Raw genomic sequence first — 23,097 nt, 5'->3', positions numbered from 1 at the left:
ACAGTACTGATAACTATATTTGTGTTGTATTTCTTTCTCCAGCTGCCCTCAATCTTGTTACAACTGCTGCCAAACATTCCAATGAAGCCATGAAGAAAATTGTAAGTTGATGATCAACTCCTTAATTTTCAATGTAGCTGTCATTGTATCAGCAGTATGTGATTTCAAATCAGTCTGTTTCATCCAACACTGTCTCATGTGATGTGTATTTAGGAAGCAGTAAGCATAACAGTCTCTCATAACAGACAGTGCTGTGTGTAGTAACAGTTGAAGTCCTAACAACATGGCATCCATCTGGTTGTAGGAGAAGTTCCGAAAGTTGCTGGAGATCCACCAGTCACTCCGTGGAATCAACGTGGACTTCATTAGTCCGACACGCGAGTTGATCAGAGAGGGATCTGTCACCAAGATCTCAGCTCGAAGTGGAGAGAAACAATTGAGATATATATTTTTGGTAATTTACACTTTTATATGAATTATTGTGACTGTTGATTTATGATACCACACGTTTTATTTTCACACATTAAAATGATTTTATGCCCTAAAGTCACAATCAAGTAATAATTAGATTTACATCGCTACCCGCCTTACTAATTGTACATATGTGTCAGGAATGGATCATATAGATTTTGATTTGACCTGAGTAAGTGTCAGTGCTGAGAGTACAGTGTCTCACGTACATGTCCTCTGTTTCAGTTCAATGACATGATGTTGATATGCAGTGAGCCACTACTGGGTACATTCCGTGTCCGTGCACAGCTCGATGTGGACGGGATGCAGGTTAGTTACACATGTCTGTTCCTGTAACAGCATGGCATTATTTAGTATGTATAGGGTTGCAGAATTCTCTGTTCCGCCAATGTCAAATTTCCGGATATTTGTTTTACTCAAATAAGTTGAAGTCAATGCGGTTATTATTAGTTCCTTTACAAAGTTATTTTTGGGGTCCAAATGATGATTTTACATGTTATGACATCATGGGTTAAGAACTTTGCCTCGTCTCATGGTTGATGTAAATTTGCCTGTAACATGTACGAAGATCATCTTGTGAGTGACTGTATACCTGGTTCATGCTCTGTCAACAGGCCTCCCAGCAGTAATGTGTTGAGTCTGTGACTCTGCCGTGCTGTACCTTTAAAAAATACATAGGACACAAAATGAGCACTTTCATTTGGGTTTTAAAAGATTCAATTAAGAAGCTGCCTACTGCGGGGCATTGCGCTATTACCATTACAGGTGTGATAATTGTGTGGACAGTCTGCATGGATACAGGTGACATAAAGGTTTGATGATTGTGTTGACAGGTGAAGGATGGAGATAATCTCAGCATCGCCCACACCTTCTGTGTGATGAGCAGACAGAAGACTATCGAGTTGCTGGACCATGAGTGAGTAGGAACAGTTGTATGTCATCTGTAGGCAACATGCCACATCTCCTTTATGTCATCTGTAGGGAACATACCATATCATCTCTCTGTCATCTGTAGGCGACATACCCTATCTTCTCTCTGTCATCTGTAGGGAACATACCCTATCTTCTCTCTGACATCTGAAGGGAACATACCGTATCATCTCTCTGTCACCTGTAGGGAACATACCGTATCATCTCTCTGTCATCTGTAGGGAACATACCATATCTTCTGTCATCTGTAGGCAACATACCGTATCATCTCTCTGTCACCTGTAGGGAACATACCGTATCATCTCTCTGTCATCTGTAGGCAACATACCGTATCATCTCTCTGTCATCTGTAGGCAACATACCGTATCATCTCTCTGTCATCTGTAGGGAACATACCATATCTTCTGTCATTTGTAGGGAACATACCGTATCATCTCTCTGCCATCTGTAGGCAACATACCGTATCATCTCTCTGTCATCTGTAGGCAACATACCGTATCATCTCTCTGTCATCTGTAGGCAACATACCGTATCATCTCTCTGTCATCTGTAGGCAACATACCGTATCATCTCTCTGTCATCTGTAGGCAACATACCGTATCATCTCTCTGCCATCTGTAGGCAACATACTGTATCATCTCTCTGTCATCTGTAGGGAACATACCATATCTTCTGTCATTTGTAGGCAACATACCGTATCATCTCTCTGTCATCTGTAGGCAACATACCGTATCATCTCTCTGTCATCTGTAGGCAACATACCGTATCTTCTGTCATTTGTAGGGAACATACCGTATCATCTCTCTGCCATCTGTAGGCAACATACCGTATCATCTCTCTGTCATCTGTAGGCAACATACCGTATCATCTCTCTGCCATCTGTAGGCAACATACCGTATCATCTCTCTGTCATCTGTAGGCAACATACCGTATCATCTCTCTGTCATTTGTAGGGAACATACCGTATCATCTCTCTGCCATCTGTAGGCAGCATACCGTATCATCTCTCTGTCATCTGTAGGGAACATACCGTATCTTCTCTCTGTCATCTCTAGGCAACATACCGTATCATCTCTCTGTCACCTGTAGGCAACATACCGTATCATCTCTCTGTCACCTGTAGGCAACATATCCTATCTTCTGTCATCTGTAGACAACATACCCTATCTTCTCTCTGTCATCTGTAGGCAACATACCCTATCTTCTCTCTGTCACCTGTAGGCAACATACCGTATCATCTCTCTGTCATGTGTAGGCAACATACCATATCTTCTCTCTGTCATGTGTATGCAACATACCGTATCATCTCTCTGTCATGTGTAGGCAACATACCCTATCATCTCTCTGTCACCTGTAGGCAACAAACCGTATCATCTCTCAGTCACCTGTAGGCAACATATCCTATCTTCTGTCATCTGTAGGCAACATACCCTATCTTCTCTCTGTCATCTGTAGGCAACATACCCTATCTTCTCTCTGTCACCTGTAGGCAACATACCCTATCTTCTCTCTGTCATCTGTAGGCAACATACCCTATCTTCTCTCTGTCACCTGTAGGCAACATACCGTATCATCTCTCTGTCATGTGTAGGCAACATACCATATCTTCTCTCTGTCACCTGTAGGCAACATACCATATCTTCTCTCTGTCATCTGTAGGGAACATACTGTATCTTCTCTCTGTCATCTGTAGGCAACATACTGTATCATCTCTCTGTCATCTGTAGGCAACATACCGTATCATCTCTCTGTCATCTGTAGGGAACAAAGAATGGACATATATTACCTATCAATATGTATTGTTTCAGAACTGTTGGAGATGGGGCCACCTGGTACGATGTGAGTTTCCCTTTATTGACTTTTGTTTTGTCTCATTCCCTTCATTGACTCCTGTCTCAAAAGGACAGTAGATATGTTTTGCTTTAAATAATATATAATAATAACAACAACAACAACAACAACAACAACAATAATACCTCTGTCATTAGAGTAAAATGATCCATATCAACACTGTGTAATCTTCAGGCCCTCTTTTGTAAATTAACCAAATTTATGCCATTACATAGGCTTTGTAGAACTCTAGAAATGTTCAGATGTGAATAGTTGAATTTTGTTGGTAACACATTTTTGGTGCTTCATCGGTGCTGTTTTTCATACAATGTGTTATGTTGCAGACAATTGAGAAAGTTGTTGATGATTTTTGCCATAAGAAGAAGTTACGAGTCAGCAAGCCCGATGACACCCTGGAATCATTTCAGGAAACCATGGTAATGTTTGTTTAATAGTTGTAAATTCAAATCAGATGTTATCATAATGATTGAATAACAGATTTATATCTTATCTAAATGGGGCTGTTAAGGAACTAACAGATTTATTATGTCAGACGGATTACTTTCTATATTGGCAGGTGGTTAATGAATCTATCAGTCTCCTGTACATATCACCTGGGTTGGCTACCTAAGGGACTGATCATTTAATATTCTGAGGGTGGGGGGTCTGGGTTGGCTACAAGGGGACCGATCATTTGATATTCTGAGGGTGGGGGGTCTGGGTTGGCTACAAGGGGACCGATCATTTGATATTCTGTGGGTGGGGGGTCTGGGTTGGCTACAAGGGGACCGATCATTTGATATTCTGGGGGTGGGGGGACTGGGATTTTGTATCCAGATAAGATATTTTTCAGGTAAAGCTACAAAACCAGATATTTTTTTTCATTTAAAACAATGAGCCTGAAATTCTTTTAAGAAAAACACCTTGCAACAACAAATAATTAATTTTTTCAGGGACAGTTTATTTTTTTCAATAAAATCCAACGACCAGAATATAAAGTGGTTGGTCCCTAGCTTATGAGTGATATCCTATTTCTGTAATGTATTGCTGCAATTTTGATATAAGCAGATTATAACGGTATTCCCACACACTATAATTGGTGATAATCTGTGATAGGGTGTTTCTTCTCTGCCTTTACTCTTGCATGTTGAATCTATGACCAGCTTCCAGACAGTATCCTGGGGCGCCGAGCACCACGCTGGATCCCAGACGATGCTGCCACCATGTGCATGAGATGCCAAGCAGGGTTTTCGGCCTTCCGGCGGAGACATCATTGTCGAGCCTGCGGATGGGTAAGTCTGGAATGTTTAGATTCAGTGATGTGTCTACCAGAACGTTTTTTCTGAAGTAATGTGAAATATCATGATTGAAAATATTATCTGTTCACATATTTGTACCGTTTCATTCTTTATAAAAATCTGTACAAGGAAGAGGAAAACATTTGTAATATTGATTTCTGTATTCATATGAATATACCTCTTCCTTGAGATTGTGTGTAGGGCCCCAGTGCCTTAAGTTTGGTATAGGAGCTGATCAGAGAAGGCTCAGTCGGAGTCAGGGACAGATTGCATATCTGATTGATGGTGTGGCCTGATTGATGGTTTGGTGATATTCAAGCTATATGACGGCAGTCTGTAAATAATCAAGTCTGGACCAGTCAATCCAGTGATTGATATCATGAGCATCGATTCACGCAATTGGGATCGATGACATGCATCAACCAAGTCAGAGAGCCTGACCACCCGATTACGTTAGTCGCCTTTTACGGCAAGCATGGGTTGCTGAAGACCTATTCTACCTATTCTATTCACGGGTCCAAACTTTAATGTCATACTGATCATAATAATGTTGTTTCCTGTTTTGTAGGTTGTATGTGGCAAGTGCTGCAGGAAGGCACCCCTCGCATACATGCAAAACAAAATAGAGCGAGTGTGCGACAAGTGCTATGATGTGATCGTTCACCCAAAGCCTGGCAATGCATCGTCACCCGACAGCGAAAGGGGTTCGCCGCGGAGAAGGGGTGTTCTACAGGTTAGCATTCTTCAAGACAATGTCACGTGATTTGTTGTGGTGTCACTTCATCCATCAAGTAGCGAGCTGATAAACACAAGGAGGACCCACTCATGTTCAAGTGCAAACAATATCACTTGTCACACATGTATCAGAACCTAGATAATATATAATATGGCACCAGAGATCTTAAGATAAAAAAACCAAAGGAATGGTTAGGATTTATCAAGATACTGATGTTATGTGTGGATTGTACTAATCCAAGGGTAGTTCATCTATCTCATGTTGATATGTAAATGTCTCAGGTACAAGCCCAGTTTCTTCTCCATCACATGTTTTCCTTGTATTGATGACTGAAGTTTATAATCTTGTATTGATGAAGTTTATGAGTGCGATACTTGCATCGACTGGGAGCCCCATTCTTACAGTGCTTAATTCTACCTGAGATATTTTGGAGCCTATCTCTCAGTATCAACGTGCATGATCTCTAACACAAAGTTCATCCTCTGCTGCTACAGTTAACAACCCTGCCACTCTCTATATGTCGTCAGCTGTATCACGACCCCTAGTCCTCGATACACGTGAGGGGGTTATTTCATGTGGGTGATTGAGGGGGTGGGTGAGCTGGTGGGCAAGAGGAGTTAGCTACAGCTTGTAGCAGGGTTGACACAAAACACCTCAGTAGACATCTTTATAATAATTCTATGATGTTTGAGGCAAATGAATACAAGCCTCCCGTGTATTATCATCACATGTCTTCAGATGTTGCAGATCCTGCATCATCCCGAGGCAAGAGCCTTAACTGACTATAAAAGTCCAGTTTCCACCCTTGCCGAGCTAGGATGTAATTTCATCGTTCGATCATAGTGCCATCAGCTGCTAGTATGAGTTATGTCCCATCTATGCCCCTCCTACTGACCAATCAGATTCCACCTATCATATCAATATCTTTAAAAAAGATGGCGACTCACTGTCAAGATGATCTGATCAATAATCAAGATCTATATTGCAATAAAACGGGTCTTACCTCACGAAGTGCATCAAATCGCTTGAGCACCATGATTAGATCATGAAAATCTGTGGAAAATGTCTGTTAATGCCCAGTTGACGGTTCTCATGCTCTGTAAATCCTGCAGTCGACCGAAATCTGCACGTTGAAATCCATGTTGTTTACAAACTGGATGTCTAGTTCATTACACAATATTCATTGGACTCTGCATAGACCTGTTTGTCCAGCCAAAATACAACTCCGGACTTCGGAAATGGTTCGGAAATGATAGTAAATTGGACTTTTATGGTCAATTAATTCCCTTGACTCGGGAAGAAGCGCTTTCTGTGAGTATTGATGGAAGTGAAGTAACTTGCTTGCTTTATGCAAGGCTAAACAATTAAACTGTGTGTGAAGATTAAAGAAATATAAATGTGTAATTCTTTCTGCCTGCACATGAAACTAAACTAAATCATCAATTTCATACACATTCATACAGTGTCATTCACTGTGATACATCCATTGAAATACAGAGATGATTGTCGTACACTTATTTTCACTGGCATACATTGTCACACATTGTCACACATTGCCGTGCATGTAGGCATTGTGAGTAGTGGTTCATACTTCTTAGTGTTGTCCTGGAATGTATGTCAAATGCTGTATTTCCTCTAATAACCACACAGCCTCTTGTTGAACCTAGAAGCAACACTCATATGAGATCTACACTATAAGTCTTATCTTTAAATGACACTTTTTTTCTGCATTCATTTTGAGTAGAAATGAGCTTTGGGATAAAAATATTGTGCATAAATTCAAATTTCAATAAATCTGTTCGTCAATAAAATAATAATAATAGTGTGAAGCTCTTTATTAGATTTATACTTTATAACAGACAAAGCTGTTAGGTTGAGATAATTAAGTGTGAGGAGTGTTTATTGAGGAACTACGGTATACAGAGACATTGGTACTGCAGCAGCTCATCATCGTCTTGCTGCAAAGATCAAGCATCTGTTTCTTGTTGTTTTTTTCTTCTTTTTCGTTACCTTTGTTTTACAATATTCATTTAACGGATGATTCTACAATAAAACTTGTTTCATTGTTTTTCTCTGCTTTGTGTTGGTTTCCTGCATGTAACAAATTTATTGCTCACAATAAAGCGGTCTCAAATATCATGGGCCACAAGAAGCTGATCTTTGCTCATCGCATGTCCCCTACTATTTTGTTAATGTATTTTTAGTTTTGTGATGATCAAGAGAAAGTTACTGTTGTAGGCTACCCAGAACGTAATTTCCTACCTTGCCTAAATATTGCTTGCCTAATTAATGTGAAGGTCCAAATATACCCTTAGCCAAGGCAAGGTTAGAGGAAATCTATAATTGATATAAATAATTTGTAATTTTAATATTCCATCTGTTATTAACACCTGCCAAGAAGAAATATCCAAACCTTTTGATCGTAAAAATAAGTTTAGGTAGTTCCACGAGGTATTCATGTGGACGTCTGTTGAACAAGGCCATTCCTGTACACATGTCACATGACAACTATATTTCTCCCTGGGATTTGGATTATTATCAGATGTAAATTGAGCTAAGTGGGTTTTATGTTAAATATTTCAGTCATGTTCTGCATACAGTCACTTCCTCCAAGATATCATGTAGCCAGGGAAACACTGTGTAGTCACACTGTGTATAAACGTGATCCAGCAGTGCTCCAGGTCGTCTGTCTCCCAGGCCCTTGAGAAAAAAGTTAAAAAAGGAGTCCAGCTCAAGTCTAGAATAATTTAGCAAGTCTAGATTAAGAAATTAACGATTGTTCTGGGCTTCATTTGGATTTGTCATCTTTTTATTTTGTAGATATATATTTTTGAATAAGATAACTTTATTTCTAGGACTAAATGTCAGTAAGCTCTAGGCCACAACAGTCATTATTTGTTCTACAGGTAGTTACTAATCTTTTATAGGTTCAAACGTTTTAAGTTTTTGAAGAATGAAAAGATTGTTTCCCAAAGCAGACTGCCAGCTGAAGAAACATAATTTTGAGGGTTTTTTTCTGATTTTTTTTTGACAGGGAGGTATATTATTCTAGACTTTACAAACTATTTTAGGTGATGACACACAAAATGTCTCGTGGTCGTGTGTTGATGTGAGGGAAGTACTGTTTCTAATGTTACAGAAGTGGAGAAAGCACATGAATGTATACTGTCAGAGTTTTTATTCACAGGAATATGTGGATTAGATACAGCCACTATGAGTGTTTTGTTACATACATGTCGAGGGTGGACAGCCTGCTAGAAACTATTTCCCCAGTAGTGGGAGCTCTAGTTCCTACGCCTACATGGAACACTTTCCAGTACTGTTTACACAGCACCTAGATCCTACACTTAGCCCCACCCCTATCATTGTCACCCCCACTGTACTTAGCCCCACCATGTCCTGCCATGCCCCCCCCCCCCCACACACACACACATTACCTGCCCCACCCCTATCATTGTCACCCCCACTGTACTTAGCCCCACCATGTCCTGCCATGCCCCCCCCCCCCCCACACACACACACACACATTACCTGCCCCACCCCTATCATTGTCACCCCCACTGTATCTAGCCCCACCGTGTCCTGCCATGCCCCCCCCCCCACATTACCTGCCCCACCCCTATCATTGTCACCCCCACTGTATTGTATCTAGCCCCACCCCTAGCCATGTCCCCTCCCACATTACCTAGCTCACCCCTATCACTGTCACCCCCACTGTACTTAGCCCCACCCCTTGCCATGTCCCCTCCCACATTACCAAGCTCACCCCTATCATTGTCACACCCACTGTACTTAGCCCCACCCCTTGCCATGTCCCCTCCCACATTACCTAGCCCAACCCCTATCACTGTCACACCCACTGTACTTAGCCCCACCCCTTGCCATGTCCCCTCCCACATTACCTAGCCCAACCCCTATCACTGTCACCCCCACTGTTCTTAGCCCCACCCCTTGACATGTCCCCTCCCACATTACCTAGCCCAACTTTATCACTGTCACCCCCACTGTACTTAGCCCCACCCCTTGCCATGTCCCCTCCCACATTACCTAGCACAACCCCTATCACTGTCACCCCCACTGTACTTAGCCCCACCCCTAGCCATGTCCCCTCCCACACTACCTAGCCCAACCCCTATCACCCCCACTGTACTTAGCCCCACCCCTTGACATGTCCCCTCCCACATTACCTAGCCCCACCCCTAGCCCTATACCCCTGACTGTACTTATAAACCTCTGATGACATCACATTACAGTAACGGAAGGTTGATAAATTTCCAAAGCAGGCAATATCAACAATGCCTGGGGTGATCCGATGGAACCTTTTTCCCCATACTTAAACCTCTCACTCTGTGCCCCCTGTAAACCCTCTCATACCTGTGTCATCCCCTTCCTTTATCTCTTTACCCTATTGCAAGCCTATATTTACCAGCCGCACACTCACTCCATCCTTGTCTTCCAAAATGCAATAAATGTCAATCCCATGTAAATCTTGTTTTACCAAACTAGCTTCTGAGTAACAACAGTCTACAGCTATATTGCTTAGTAACACCATCTTACAACATAATGAATCAATACAAAACACTAGGACTGTTATAGATCAGTATGTGCCACAATGATCCGGCTCTTGCCGCTACGCCCTGGTCTTCCCTGCCCTGTGCTACAATGATCCGGCTCTTGCCGCGACGCCCTGGTCTTCCCTGCCCTGTGCCACAATGATCCAGCTCTTGTCGCTACGCCCTGGTCTTCCCTGCCCTGTGCCACAATGATCCAGCTCTTGTCGCTACGCCCTGGTCTTCCCTGCCCTGTGCCACAATGATCCAGCTCTTGTCGCTACGCCCTGGTCTTCCCTGCCCTGTGCCACAATGATCCAGCTCTTGTCGCTACGCCCTGGTCTTCCCTGCCCTGTGCCACAATGATCCAGCTCTTGTCGCTACGCCCTGGTCTTCCCTGCTCTGTGCCACAATGATCCAGCTCTTGTCGCTACGCCCTGGTCTTCCCTGCCCTGTGCCACAATGATCCAGCCTGGCCTGGCCTCGGCTGTTTGGCTAACTGTCCTTTTATACATGTCACACAGGAAACAGATCCTTAACAACAGGAAGTGATTAATTCTGGTTTCATAGTGAGACTCATTACCATCGCTAAGTCATCAGGAAAATAGTTTCTCTTATCTCTTAATCACATCTGTTATCATGTTTTTGCAGAGATTTGGAATTTGTACATGAATCACCATAATTGAATTTGATAAGGTCACATATGTTACAAATTTGTAGTATTTTGTTGATTCACTTATGGCTCCTATGTAGGATACTATGAAACTATACAATCAGCCTTTCCCTCACTCTCTCTACCCTGACTTAACAAAATGAACAGTCTCTCTAATGATATCAGCCGCTGGGATAATTTATACAAATTTGTTTTAGGATAGATATATGATCGAACATGGCAGCTCTTTCCTGTACACCTGGGGTTAAACATCCTGATTGATCTCTGCTGGTTTCTAGTTTCTGTCCAACCTTCACCTTTCTCTGGTGTTTTGCAGGTGAAGGCCAGCGACCCAGCCGTCTTGTCTGGCTACCTGTACATGAGTTCAGACAAGGGGAAGTCTTGGGTCAGGAGGTGGTTTGCCGTCCATGACGACTTCGTCATGTATGCATTCAGAGCACACCAGGTACACAATTATCACAATAGTTTGTTTCAAGTAATGAAGGCAATTTGCACATATTAAAGTAAGAGATATTTACAATAGTTTATTACTTCACTGAGAAGAACTTTAGATATTATTGACGTCGTACTGAAGCTGCGAAATGAATTTATTTCAACTCATATATTTGCTGTTTTGTTTTAATTTGTGAATATTGAAGTTGGAATTATTTCTGAGACCATCAATTATTGCCTTTTCCTGTCGCAAAAAGTATGATACTGTTACTATTCACTATTCACATAGTGTAACCATTTCTTGATTGCAGGATGTTTCGGCGCTGACATCTATGCCTCTCCCAGGGTACATTGCGGAACCTGTGTCGGCGGGAGACAACGTGGACAGGCCGAACACTTTCAAAGTTCATCATAAGCACAAGAAAATCTACTTCTTCCAAACTGACCATGAGAAACACTTGAGGAAGTGAGTGTAATGGTGCAACTTTCCCTGTAGCAGGTGCCGGGTGTGATGTACCCGTTTCATGTTCACAGCAAAGGACATATCATGTTGTGTTTATGGCTGGCTCTTAGATGGCATTTGTGGTTAGGACTATGTCGACATCACATGTTGTAGAGTCGAGTCACTGTAATGGCATAACCTCCCAGTACACTGTAGACACTATCTACAGGGAAGGAAAGCAATTCCCCTGTCCCAAACCACAAGAAGGTTCTGAATTGTTGTGGGTTTGCATCCTGGTTCGCCCCGATTATGTTTCTAGGTTTGTCAGCACCATACCCGTGCTTGTGGGTTTCACTAAAGTGGTAAACATGTGAGACCTGTATCACTTCCTCCCACATTAAGCTGACACAGCGTGATATAACTGGAATACTGTTAAAAGCGGCGTTAACCCCCAACTCACTCACTCACTCACTCACTTCTGAATTGTTGACAGTGCCATGTAAAAACACAAAGTGCATTTGTCGGATATATATTGCTCTTTATTTGCAAGGCATTAGATTTACATGGACATTTTGTAAGCATATTTCTGATTGTCCATAAAATAAGATTTTTAGCTGTCAAAATGTTAAATGGAAGCTGATTAGCTTTATTACAATCTGAATGTGCCTTCTTGTAAAATGTGATGTGATGTTGTGAGCTAATCTGGCAGTGGTGTGAGATCGTGTCTGCTGTCTGATGCTCGGGACAACTAATGACCCTAATCTGGTCCTTCTCTTCACAGGTGGATCAATGTCTTGGAGAAGATGGTGAGGCTGGAGCTCCCTGACGATTCACAACGTCTCTCTTCTCAGTCCAGCGTCAGTAACGTCAGCAACATCAGCAGCAACAGTGGAAGTGGTGATATGTCAGAGAGTAACGCCGCTGCGAGTGACATCAGTAGCACCCATAGCAACCCCAGTGATTGTAGTAAAACCAGTGATGAAAACGGAATCGGTGGCAAAGACAATGACAGCGGTATTGCCAACAGCAATGAAAACTGTAGCACGAGTAATACTGACAACTCTGAATACTTTAAGGACTCAACTAAGTCATGATACAGGGGACATCACTCACACCAAGGGGAAACAACTCACATCTGAGTCACAACAAAGGATGGGGGTGCAAGTGGGCCTCTTGGCCCAAGTTCACCCCAAATCCTAATACTACCACAACAAAGTAATGGGTGCACATACTACTACAAAGGGATGTAACTCTGAATGCAGTTGATAAAGGGGGATCACTCCTACATTTTTTTTGTGATGTTAGAATGGATATGTGTGGACATTGAGTTGTTTGAAAGGAGCTGACAGAGGAAATTACGATATTTTAAAAAGATCTTCCTGAATAACCAACCCAAGTCAGATTATCATTGGTGCAGTTATGGATTGTCAACAATATACCAGCCCTGGTGAAGACGTCACCTGGGGATACAAGTGCTACAAAGTGTGTTTTGCCATAATGTATTTCCATCACAGAGATTTATTGACTACAGTATTACCCAGAAGTCAAGTGTTCCACAATGTCACCAGCTTCTTTCAGTATTCTGTGTGAACAGCTGTGTCTGTGGATGAAGAGTGTTGAAAGGGAAGTAATTCTGAGCTGCCAAAAATGGCAACTTTCTGTTGCGTCTCTCCCTTTCTTAATACCAGATGTGAAACTGAAAGATTGATGACAAATATTCTTAATATAATCTAACTTAAAGTAATATATTCCTTATATGAAAATAGAAATGATGTATGTATTTACATTTTACCATTTAGTATGTATATATGATATTGAGAATTATCAGGAATTTTAGGCCATTTACAATATGATGCTGAGGTAATAAAATCAAAATCAAGTATGAATTATATAATATATATGAACAAAATATTTGAAATCTGGAATTTGTTAAGTCTCTTGCTCACCAGTTTTAAGTTTGTGAAAATATTTGCCTTAATGTCTGTAAATATTTAAACTGTTTTTTAATCTCACGATGTTAATATTTACAAACTATTATTTTAAATCACAATGCAATTGTAAATCTTTCATAAAGAAAGTTAGTTAGAACATAGTTATGCAGGTATAACTATTATTAAATAAGTTTTTTAAATATTTTTTTGGGTTGATGAAGGATAAGAAATTCTCCTTCTAGTTTTGGCAAAAACAGACTAATCCTGATACAACTATGTCTCTTCCAATATATTTCATGAAAAGATTCCAACTTTAGCAAATTACATTGCAGTTCTATTACGGATTCTATACAATTTGATTGATGTCCCTAATATATTTGTACATTTTAACAGTCAGATGTATATTTTGTTTTGAATATGTAAATTTGTTGTTATAGTAACCATGGTTACCTTCGATTGCAAGGATTAACATATACTGAGAATATTTCTCAAGTCAGCATATTTCATATTGTTGATCATCGTACATCCGGTTCATCGGGTAGCAGGGATACAGCTATGTAGCATCTCCAGCTCTCATGGAGCAATGAAAGGAAGTCATCCACGCAGCTTGTATTTCAGTAATCACATTTCGGAGCTGAACCATGTGTCTCCCAGTGTACCTGTCAAACTCGGACCAAGGTGTTGTTACAAATGTTGAGTTACAAATGTGGATGAGATAATGCCTGGCCGTGTACTGCAATGTTAATAAAGCAACATTTAAATAAGTTCTAATACAGTTATGCATCATTAGGTTCATTACATAATCATCAGCATCAACTACACGCTTCATTTTTGTCAGTCTATATATTAAGATACAGTTGTTTTCTCTCAGTATTTTAGATCGAATCTCGTTTTTCAGCTTTTAATGTAAATTTTCCTGTTTTAATTAATAACCATAGTGGTTCTATCATGAAGTGCTGCTGCTTCATTGTTGGATTTGTATATACACATTGATACAGTAGGGGGATTTAATATTAATGTCCTAATTATTAAGATGTTGGAGCTCATTTTCAACACTTTTGTGAAGAGTTTTTAATTTTAATACACTATTATAGATTTAAAAAACAATGCTTTGTACAATAATTTATGGTATGCTTTGAATGTACTAATTATTGTACTTAACTATGGTGCTTAATTCCGACACAGCAAGTAAAATCACTACTGCTTTGTATGTATGGAGAAAACAATTTGTAATTTGTATTTATTTTTATGACATTTACATTTTTGCAAAAAATAGTTTTAAATGTATTGAGTATTACTTCCCTATGCTTACATTTCCTGCTATTAGACAATCAGTCTAGCAACATGAGGGACGTCACGTAGACACCAGCATCATCCGCGTTGTAGCTACATCATTGTTGGTTTTATCCTGCGAAGTTGATGACCTGCGAAACATCTTACATCACTTTTGTAATAATTGTTACTGGGTTTGTATTTTTATTGTAAACTATTTTGTATAAAATTATCAGATCAAAATTGTAAATAGAGGTGAATGTACATCAGAACTTAACATTGGAAATTGTAAACCATTTCTTGATGTGTATGTTGTCAGAGAGAGCAAGACTAGGGAGTGTCCATTATCATGTTGTCACACGACTGTAGTAAAACCTTAGTGTTCCCAGGGGCCATGTTATACTGCCTGTGTCTGTAGACAAGTGTATATATGCCCATTCATTCCATGCAACATATAATCTAACCTAACTCTGTTCAATAAAGTAGAACCACTTTCTCATGGCCTTACCCTTAATTTGAGGTAGAAAAGTGAGCTAAGCCTTCTTTGTGGCATCTTCAGATCTGTCACATGTAATCTTCCTTAAGGCTCTGGTTCAATGTTTGATGTTGATGAATCTAATAATCTGGAGTCTTACTGAGATGTATTTTTAATCCTTTTGGTAACACTTTTTTAATTTTATGTTTCACAGACTTATTCCAGTTTTTCCACATAAGGTCGGTTGAAATAAGAAGAAATTTTTTTTTTTTTATTTATTTATTTATTTATTTAAGTCATTCTGCCATTAAAGAGTTAAAAGTGATGTAGACATGAAATTTATTTATATCATTTTTTATTGTATAAGAGGGTCTCTATTACGAGCGAGCGGGAGACATAGTTAAAAAAATTAAAACAATTATGTTTAATTTATTTCTTAGACCGGCTGCTTTTCAGTTGGGGCAGGGTGTCTGTAAAACGAAAAATAAAAAAATGTGTGACCTTAATGTAATTTAACAAAGTGTTGCATTGCAAATTCATGAGTATGGTTTTACGCCACTTTTAGCAATATTCCAATATTCCTTTACTCACAATACTTATTGTCTTATCTCTCCCTCTTCTGGATGAGATCGGACAATGTCCGACATTTCGTTTATCTTCATACCCCAGCTACATCTATGGGTGACAAGTCACTAGACATTTCCCTCTTAAAAATAAACGTGGTCCAGTACATGACGTCATCAAGTTGCGAGTGCATGTTGGAATCTCCAGAAATGACAGACAGACAGTTTATTCAGTAATTTAGGCATCAAGGCCCATAGCACAATGCAAGTTGGATATTAACATTTGTCCCGTGATGTACATTGATTAGATTTTAAATCACGTTACACATTCCTCATTATAAATACATGTTTTAAGAAAACAGAAACAGCATGGATCCTATCAGGATTTTCAGAGTTTAGCAGATTTATCATTAACTGACGGTCTTTTAATTTTAAATGGGAATACGTTTCACATATAAGTAAGACATGGTATTCATCCTCTACTTCCCCGGATGAACAGTTTGTACAAAGATAGTTCACAATATCACCGTCTTTGGACCTTCGACATACATTTACATTAAAATTGTGCTATGAAATTCTAAGTTTACAATAAGTTCTGATTAACTTTTATCATTTAATGAAATGACGTCATGACAGAACACTGTTTTATCGGGAAATATACCACGCTTCGTTTTTTAATTGTTCTTTGGGATTTATCCCGTGGCTATCTTTTATCATGTGACAAAGCTGTTTGTGCCGTCGTGTGACACCATGATGAGGGCTGTATACCTATTACTCTGAGATGTAATATAACATGACAACATGTATTGTATTTTATACTTTTGTTGATCTCTGTTTTGATACCTGATGTATGAGTGGAAGATCTGATTAAATACAGTATGGAAGATAACAGCACGGTCTCTTGTATCATTTGCTGTCATATGGATGATAATACAAACTGTCCTTGTTGTTTCAATTGAGTATCACAGTGGAGAAGTCAATTCCATTAGTCTCTTGGACCGCCTCCGTGGTCTAGTGGTAGAGCGTCCGCCCGGAGAGCGGAAGGTCCGGGGTTCGATCCCCGGCCGTGTCATACCAAAAATACATTGAAGGATGGCACTTGTTACCCTCCAGGGCGCTCGGCATTATGGGGCTAAAACAAGGACTGCTCGGCTCAGGGTCAGTATACTGTATTTGAGTGGGGTATTCATATTAAAGCTACGGCATGATATCCCAGTGGGCTAGCACTTAAAAATTGGTATTAGTCAGGATTAGTACAAGCACACACACACACACACACACACACACACACACACGTGCATGTAGATAATATATAAAATACAATAATCTTGGAGGCGGCGTTGACCTCCATTTCACCTCACATCACAGTCTCTTAATTGTTTCAGTCATTCACAGTATGATGACAATACAACATGTTATTAAAAGCTTGTTTCAATCATTCATGGCAGGGAAGATAACACCAAAAGCTCAAACATTAATATATTGAACAACAAAAGTTCCTGGGACATTTAATGCAAAGTTATGTTTTTTCCCAAATCTGAAACAATTTCGGTTTGCAACAGATAAAAGACTCCAGTCAGTGTTCAAATAGTTTAATTTGCCATACTGACTTCAGAAAATGTGTGATTTTATAAAAAAAACCCATGAACATGCCAAACTGTCAATTGACAAATCAATGGTGTGTGTGTCCACCTCTGGTTGCGATGCAAGCAACACCTCTTCGTCTCATGGAATGGAACAGGCGTCTCACAAAGTCCTGTTGGATATCTGTCTATATCTGCTGGAGCATGTTTCGAAGTTCCTGGAGTGTCTGTGGAACACGTGGTTGACGTCGTAGGCGCCGATCCATCTCATCCCACATGTGCTCGATTGGTGAGAGATCAGGGGAGCGAGCCGGCCAGGGGATGACATTCACGTTGTTTTGTTGAAGTGAATCCTGAACAAGTCGAGCAATATGAGGCCGGGCATTGTCATGTTGAAAGCTAATGCCTGGGCCATGACGACGCAAAAACGGTAGAACAACAGGGCTGATGATCTCGTCGCGGTAGCGCTGTCCATTGAGATTTCCCTCTACCACTATCAAACGGATCCTCGATGACTTTTTGAACAAATTGAAAAAACGGAACATTGAGGCGCTCCCACTAAAAGTTACTCCCTTTCATCTACACACTGCTGCTATTGTTTATCCGTGGGCGAGGGAGGAGATTTCATTATCAGTTGGCACAGCAGATTTACAGGGTTGGGCACTGTGGATGACCAAAACCATGATTCTCTGCATTGTGCTCCTTGACACCAAACCAAGATTTGAAGATGATTTTACATATTAGACATAGACTGTCGCATGGGGTCTCATAATATTAGATATTAAAAGTCAATTTAACCCCAAAATTATTTAAACAATGGATTCATTTCAGAGACTTAATGTTAGTCTAGAATGCCACTACAATATCTGAAACCTGTTCATCCTATATTATACTGATGTGACACTCAGCAAATAGCCTTGACAGGTGTACCCAGCAATACCCCTCCGACAGGTCTGGCCCTGACAGGTGAACCCGAGATACCCTTCTAGCTGGTGTCAAAGGGTATTACTTCATAATTTTATTATTCCTTTGGACTTTTTTCTCTAGGAACAGTTTTTACTAGGAATTATTTTTCACACCGGGATTTTGTTCTCTGTCATTCTCTAAGTGTTGTTTATCTCGAATGAGTGAGGTGAAGTTTTAGTGTGATATAGAGAGCAAATGAAATGCCATTATATTTGACATTACTCTGATAAATCCATCTATGGAATGCTACTTTACAGTTGATACAATTGTTTCAAACATTTTTGGATTTTGGGAGAGGTTTTGTGTTTTTTGTTGTAATGGAACCCTGGCCTGACAAACTACTGTATTTCCTGTAATAACACTGGCCTCTAATACATAAACACTCCTTGATTATCTAGTGTATTGTATCTACATCCATTCTAATACATACACCTAAAACACTCCTTGATTATCTAGTGTATTGTATCTACATCCATTCTAATACATACACCTAAAACACTCCTTGATTATCTAGTGTATTGTATCTACATCCATTCTAATACATACACCTAAAACACTCCTTGATTATCTAGTGTATTGTATCTACATCCATTCTAATACATACACCTAAAACACTCCTTGGTTATCTAGTGTATTGTATCTACATTCCATTCTGTTACATACACCTAAAACACTCCTTGGTTATCTAGTGTATTGTATCTACATTCCATTCTAATACATACACCTAAAACACTCCTTGGTTATCTAGTGTATTGTATCTACATTCCATTCTAATACATACACCTAAAACACTCCTTATTATCTACTGTATTGTATCTACATTCCATTCTAATACATACACCTAAAACACTCCTTGGTTATCTAGTGTATTGTATCTACATCCATTCTAATACATACACCTAAAACACTCCTTGGTTATCTAGTGTATTGTATCTTCATCCATTCTGAAACATACACCTAAAACACTCCTTGATTATCTAGTGTATTGTATCTACATCCATTCTGATAGATACACCTAAAACACTCCTTGATTATCTAGTGTATTGTATCTACATCCATTCTGATACATACACCTAAAACACTCCTTGATTATCTAGTGTATTGTATCTACATTCCATTCTAATACATACACCTAAAACACTCCTTGGTTATCTAGTGTATTGTATCTACATTCCATTCTGATACATACACCTAAAACACTCCTTGATTATCTAGTGTATTGTATCTACATTCCATTCTGATACATACACCTAAAACACTCCTTGGTTATCTAGTGTATTGTATCTACATTCCATTCTGATACATACACCTAAAACACTCCTTGGTTATCTAGTGTATTGTATCTACATTCCATTCTGATACATACACCTAAAACACTCCTTGGTTATCTAGTGTATTGTATCTACATTCCATTCTGATACATACACCTAAAACACTCCTTGATTATCTAGTGTATTGTATCTACATCCATTCTGATAGATACTCTGGGCAAATTCACCACATAGCTTGGTTTCAAGTACATCGACGGTGGATTGTCAAGGATGGGTCAAAACCAAACTCGGAGAATAGTACAGGCCGGGTTTCTGTCATGGCGGTCCAGTACAACATACTGAAGGTGCTGGTAGTATCAAGACTACGGACTGTCCATGGAGTGTGGGGAAACTGAGGTCGCCATCTCCAGTATGTCTGAAACAACATGCCAGGTAGTGGTTGATAGCATGAACACACCAACAGCCAGATTCCACTTACATTAACCTTCAGGAGATTGGTTCTGGAGCACCCAACCCGTTGGGGTTACTTGTAAGTTGTAGACTGCCGAAGACATGGCTTTCGTGGGTTCAGTAGCGTTTACCATTGTTTTGTTGTCTTAAACATAGATCTAAGTCCGTTGGAAGTGTACCTAAATGTGAGAACCTATCTAATACTGACCAAGCACCGTTCTGTTTCGCAGATTGCGCTCATATATAATCGGAACAGAAGCATACAAAATCAGTCATGTCTTGACAGCGGCCCTGCCTCAAGTAGGAATGTCTATCTTTTTAATAATTAATGTTCATACGCCTCCGTGTCACAATCACGATGTCCTGGGTTATTTGTGTTGAATTCCGACACAGAAAGAAGCCGAACATACGGAATAAATCCAATGCTGTAAAATCCATGCCGGTGATATGGGCGATAACTCCTGTTGACTTAGTTTCTAATTTCCTCACACAAGAAGATCACGTTCAGGTCAAGCGGATCCCAGGTGTGGAGGGTGGCTTCCCACCTTGTCTACACACCTTGTTAACTGCTCGGGTAGTATGTGCACTCCTCCTCCCCCTCCCTCCCCCATGCAGTGTTGCCAAGAAGTAAAGTATTGATAACTGTTCACCGTTTCAATTGTTTCATTCATTCTAAATGATGGATTATTGGTCCTTAATTGAAACAAAGCGTGTGGAAGACTGAATTATTGATACGTTAATTAGGAGTTCGCAGACGAAAAGTAGGAAAACATCATCTTTTTGTAAATCAATCCAAATAAGTTATTTTGGAAAAGAAATGAAGGTGTTTTTATGATTTCTAACAGGTAGGTCATGGCTGTTCTTGGCATTGTTAGTTTCCATGTGGAGTAGAAAAACCTATAGCAGGTAGGAACCTTAATGAATAAACCAGCATCCTTTTACACCTAATGGCATGCGTGCAATTTAAATTAAATACAATTAAGTGCGGCCAACTTTATGTCTGGGCAGATAGATCAACCAACAGTACACTGAGACGGGATTAACTTAATTTGAACTTCATAGGTGCTAACAGATAGGTTTCCCCAATAGGTACGAACATATAGGTTTCCCCAATATGTACTTACATATAGGTTTCCCCAATAGGTACTAACAGATAGGTTTCCCCAATAGGTACTCACAGATAGGTTTCCCCAATAGGTACTAACATATAGGTTTCCCCAATAGGTACTAACAGAAAGGTTTCCCCAATAGGTATTAACATATATGTTTCCCCAATAGGCACGAACACATAGGTTTCCCCAATAGGTACTAACAGATAGGTTTCCCCAATAGGTACTAACAGATAGGTTTCCCCAATAGGTACTCACAGATAGGTTTCCCCAATAGGTACTAACATATAGGTTTCCCCAATAGGTACTAACAGAAAGGTTTCCCCAATAGGTATTAACATATATGTTTCCCCAATAGGCACGAACACATAGGTTTCCCCAATAGGTACTAACAGATAGGTTTCCCCAATAGGTACTAACAGATAGGTTTCCCCAATAGGTACTAACAGATAGGTTTCCCCAATAGGTACTAACAGATAGGTTTCCCCAATAGGTACTAACAGATAGGTTTCCCCAATAGGTACTAACATATAGGTTTCCCCAAAGGGTACTAACATATGTACCTATACGTCGCATTGAAAGAATAAGGGAACTTGTAATCCCATAATAACGTGCATACAAATTCAACACATCAGAATCCAATGTTGAGATGTGTTTCTGTGCATTGTTTCCATCATGTATTTGGTAGACCAGGCTAGAAACCCATGATGACATTTCGTTGTACTGTGTCTAAAACTAAGTGTATTCACTTCGAAGAAATATAGAAGACCCGGAAAGGCCGGGTTCGTAACGGATGGTCGAATAGAAAAAGAGACGGGGTCTTCTGTTTTAAGATCTACGACATACCGTCTCCATGTGCTAGTTGAAGTGCTTCACAGGACTTCAAGGATCAAGACGATCTACAGAACCACACTCTGTTGATAGCGTCTGTTACACTGCTACATCATCTTCTACACAACTACATCATCTTCCACACCACTACATCATCTACTCCACCACTACATCATCTACTACACCACTACATCCTCTAAACTACACCATCTACTACACCACTACATCATCTACTACACCACTACATCATCTTCTACACCACTACACCATCTACTACACCACTACACCATCTACTACACCACTACACCATCTACTACACCACTACATCATCTACTACACCACTACATCATCTTCTACACCACTACACCATCTACTACACCACTACACCATCTACTACACCACTACACCATCTACTACACCACTACATCATCTACTACACCACTACATCATCTACTACACCACTACATCATCTTCTACACCACTACACCATCTACTACACCACTACACCATCTACTACACCACTACACCATCTACTACACCACTACATCATCTACTACACCACTACATCATCTTCTACACCACTACATCATCTACTACACCACTACGTCATCTACAACACCACTACATCATCAACTACACCACTACGCCATCTACTACACCACTACATCATCTACTACACCACTACATCATCTTCTAAACCACAACATCATCTACTACACAACTACATCATCTACTACACCACTACATCATCAACTACACCACTACGCCATCTACTACACCACTACATCATCTACTACACCACTACATCATCTTCTAAACCACAACATCATCTACTACACAACTACATCATCTACTACACCACTACATCATCAACTACACCACTACGCCATCTACTACACCACTACATCATCTACTACACCACTACATCATCTTCTAAACCACAACATCATCTACTACACAACTACATCATCTACTACACCACTACATCATCAACTACACCACTACGCCATCTACTACACCACTACATCATCTACTACACCACTACATCATCTTCTAAACCACAACATCATCTACTACACAACTACATCATCTACTACACCACTACATCATCAACTACACCACTACGCCATCTACTACACCACTACATCATCTACTACACCACTACATCATCTTCTACACCACAACATCATCTACTACACAACTACATCATCTACTACACCACTACGCCATCTACTACACCACTACATCTTCTACTACACAACTACATCATCTTCTACACCACAA

At 40.0% G+C, this 23,097-nt stretch overlaps 1 protein-coding gene across 6 annotated transcripts in view; it reads left to right on the top strand.

Moving 5' to 3' along the window:
- Positions 1 to 16,492, top strand: part of LOC124140104 (FYVE, RhoGEF and PH domain-containing protein 2-like) — a 128,140-nt gene extending 111,648 nt beyond the window's left edge. For all 6 annotated transcript variants that reach the window (XM_046507477.2, XM_046507478.2, XM_046507480.2 and 3 more), the window contains 11 exons: positions 43 to 101; positions 305 to 454; positions 697 to 780; positions 1,305 to 1,387; positions 3,210 to 3,240; positions 3,576 to 3,668; positions 4,395 to 4,523; positions 5,098 to 5,262; positions 10,805 to 10,933; positions 11,232 to 11,386; positions 12,144 to 16,492. In XM_046507477.2, coding sequence (XP_046363433.1) covers positions 43 to 101; positions 305 to 454; positions 697 to 780; positions 1,305 to 1,387; positions 3,210 to 3,240; positions 3,576 to 3,668; positions 4,395 to 4,523; positions 5,098 to 5,262; positions 10,805 to 10,933; positions 11,232 to 11,386; positions 12,144 to 12,456 — 1,391 coding nt within the window. In that variant the 3' untranslated portion in view covers positions 12,457 to 16,492. The remainder of the gene's footprint in view (positions 1 to 42; positions 102 to 304; positions 455 to 696; positions 781 to 1,304; positions 1,388 to 3,209; positions 3,241 to 3,575; positions 3,669 to 4,394; positions 4,524 to 5,097; positions 5,263 to 10,804; positions 10,934 to 11,231; positions 11,387 to 12,143) is intronic.
- Positions 16,493 to 23,097: the final 6,605 nt, after the last annotated feature.

This window comes from Haliotis rufescens, unplaced genomic scaffold (assembly GCF_023055435.1).
Source record: "Haliotis rufescens isolate VD_foot unplaced genomic scaffold, xgHalRufe1.0.p SCAF_22, whole genome shotgun sequence".
Classification (NCBI taxonomy): Eukaryota; Metazoa; Mollusca; class Gastropoda; order Lepetellida; family Haliotidae; genus Haliotis; species Haliotis rufescens.
This window is presented reverse-complemented; position numbering and strand designations above follow the sequence as displayed.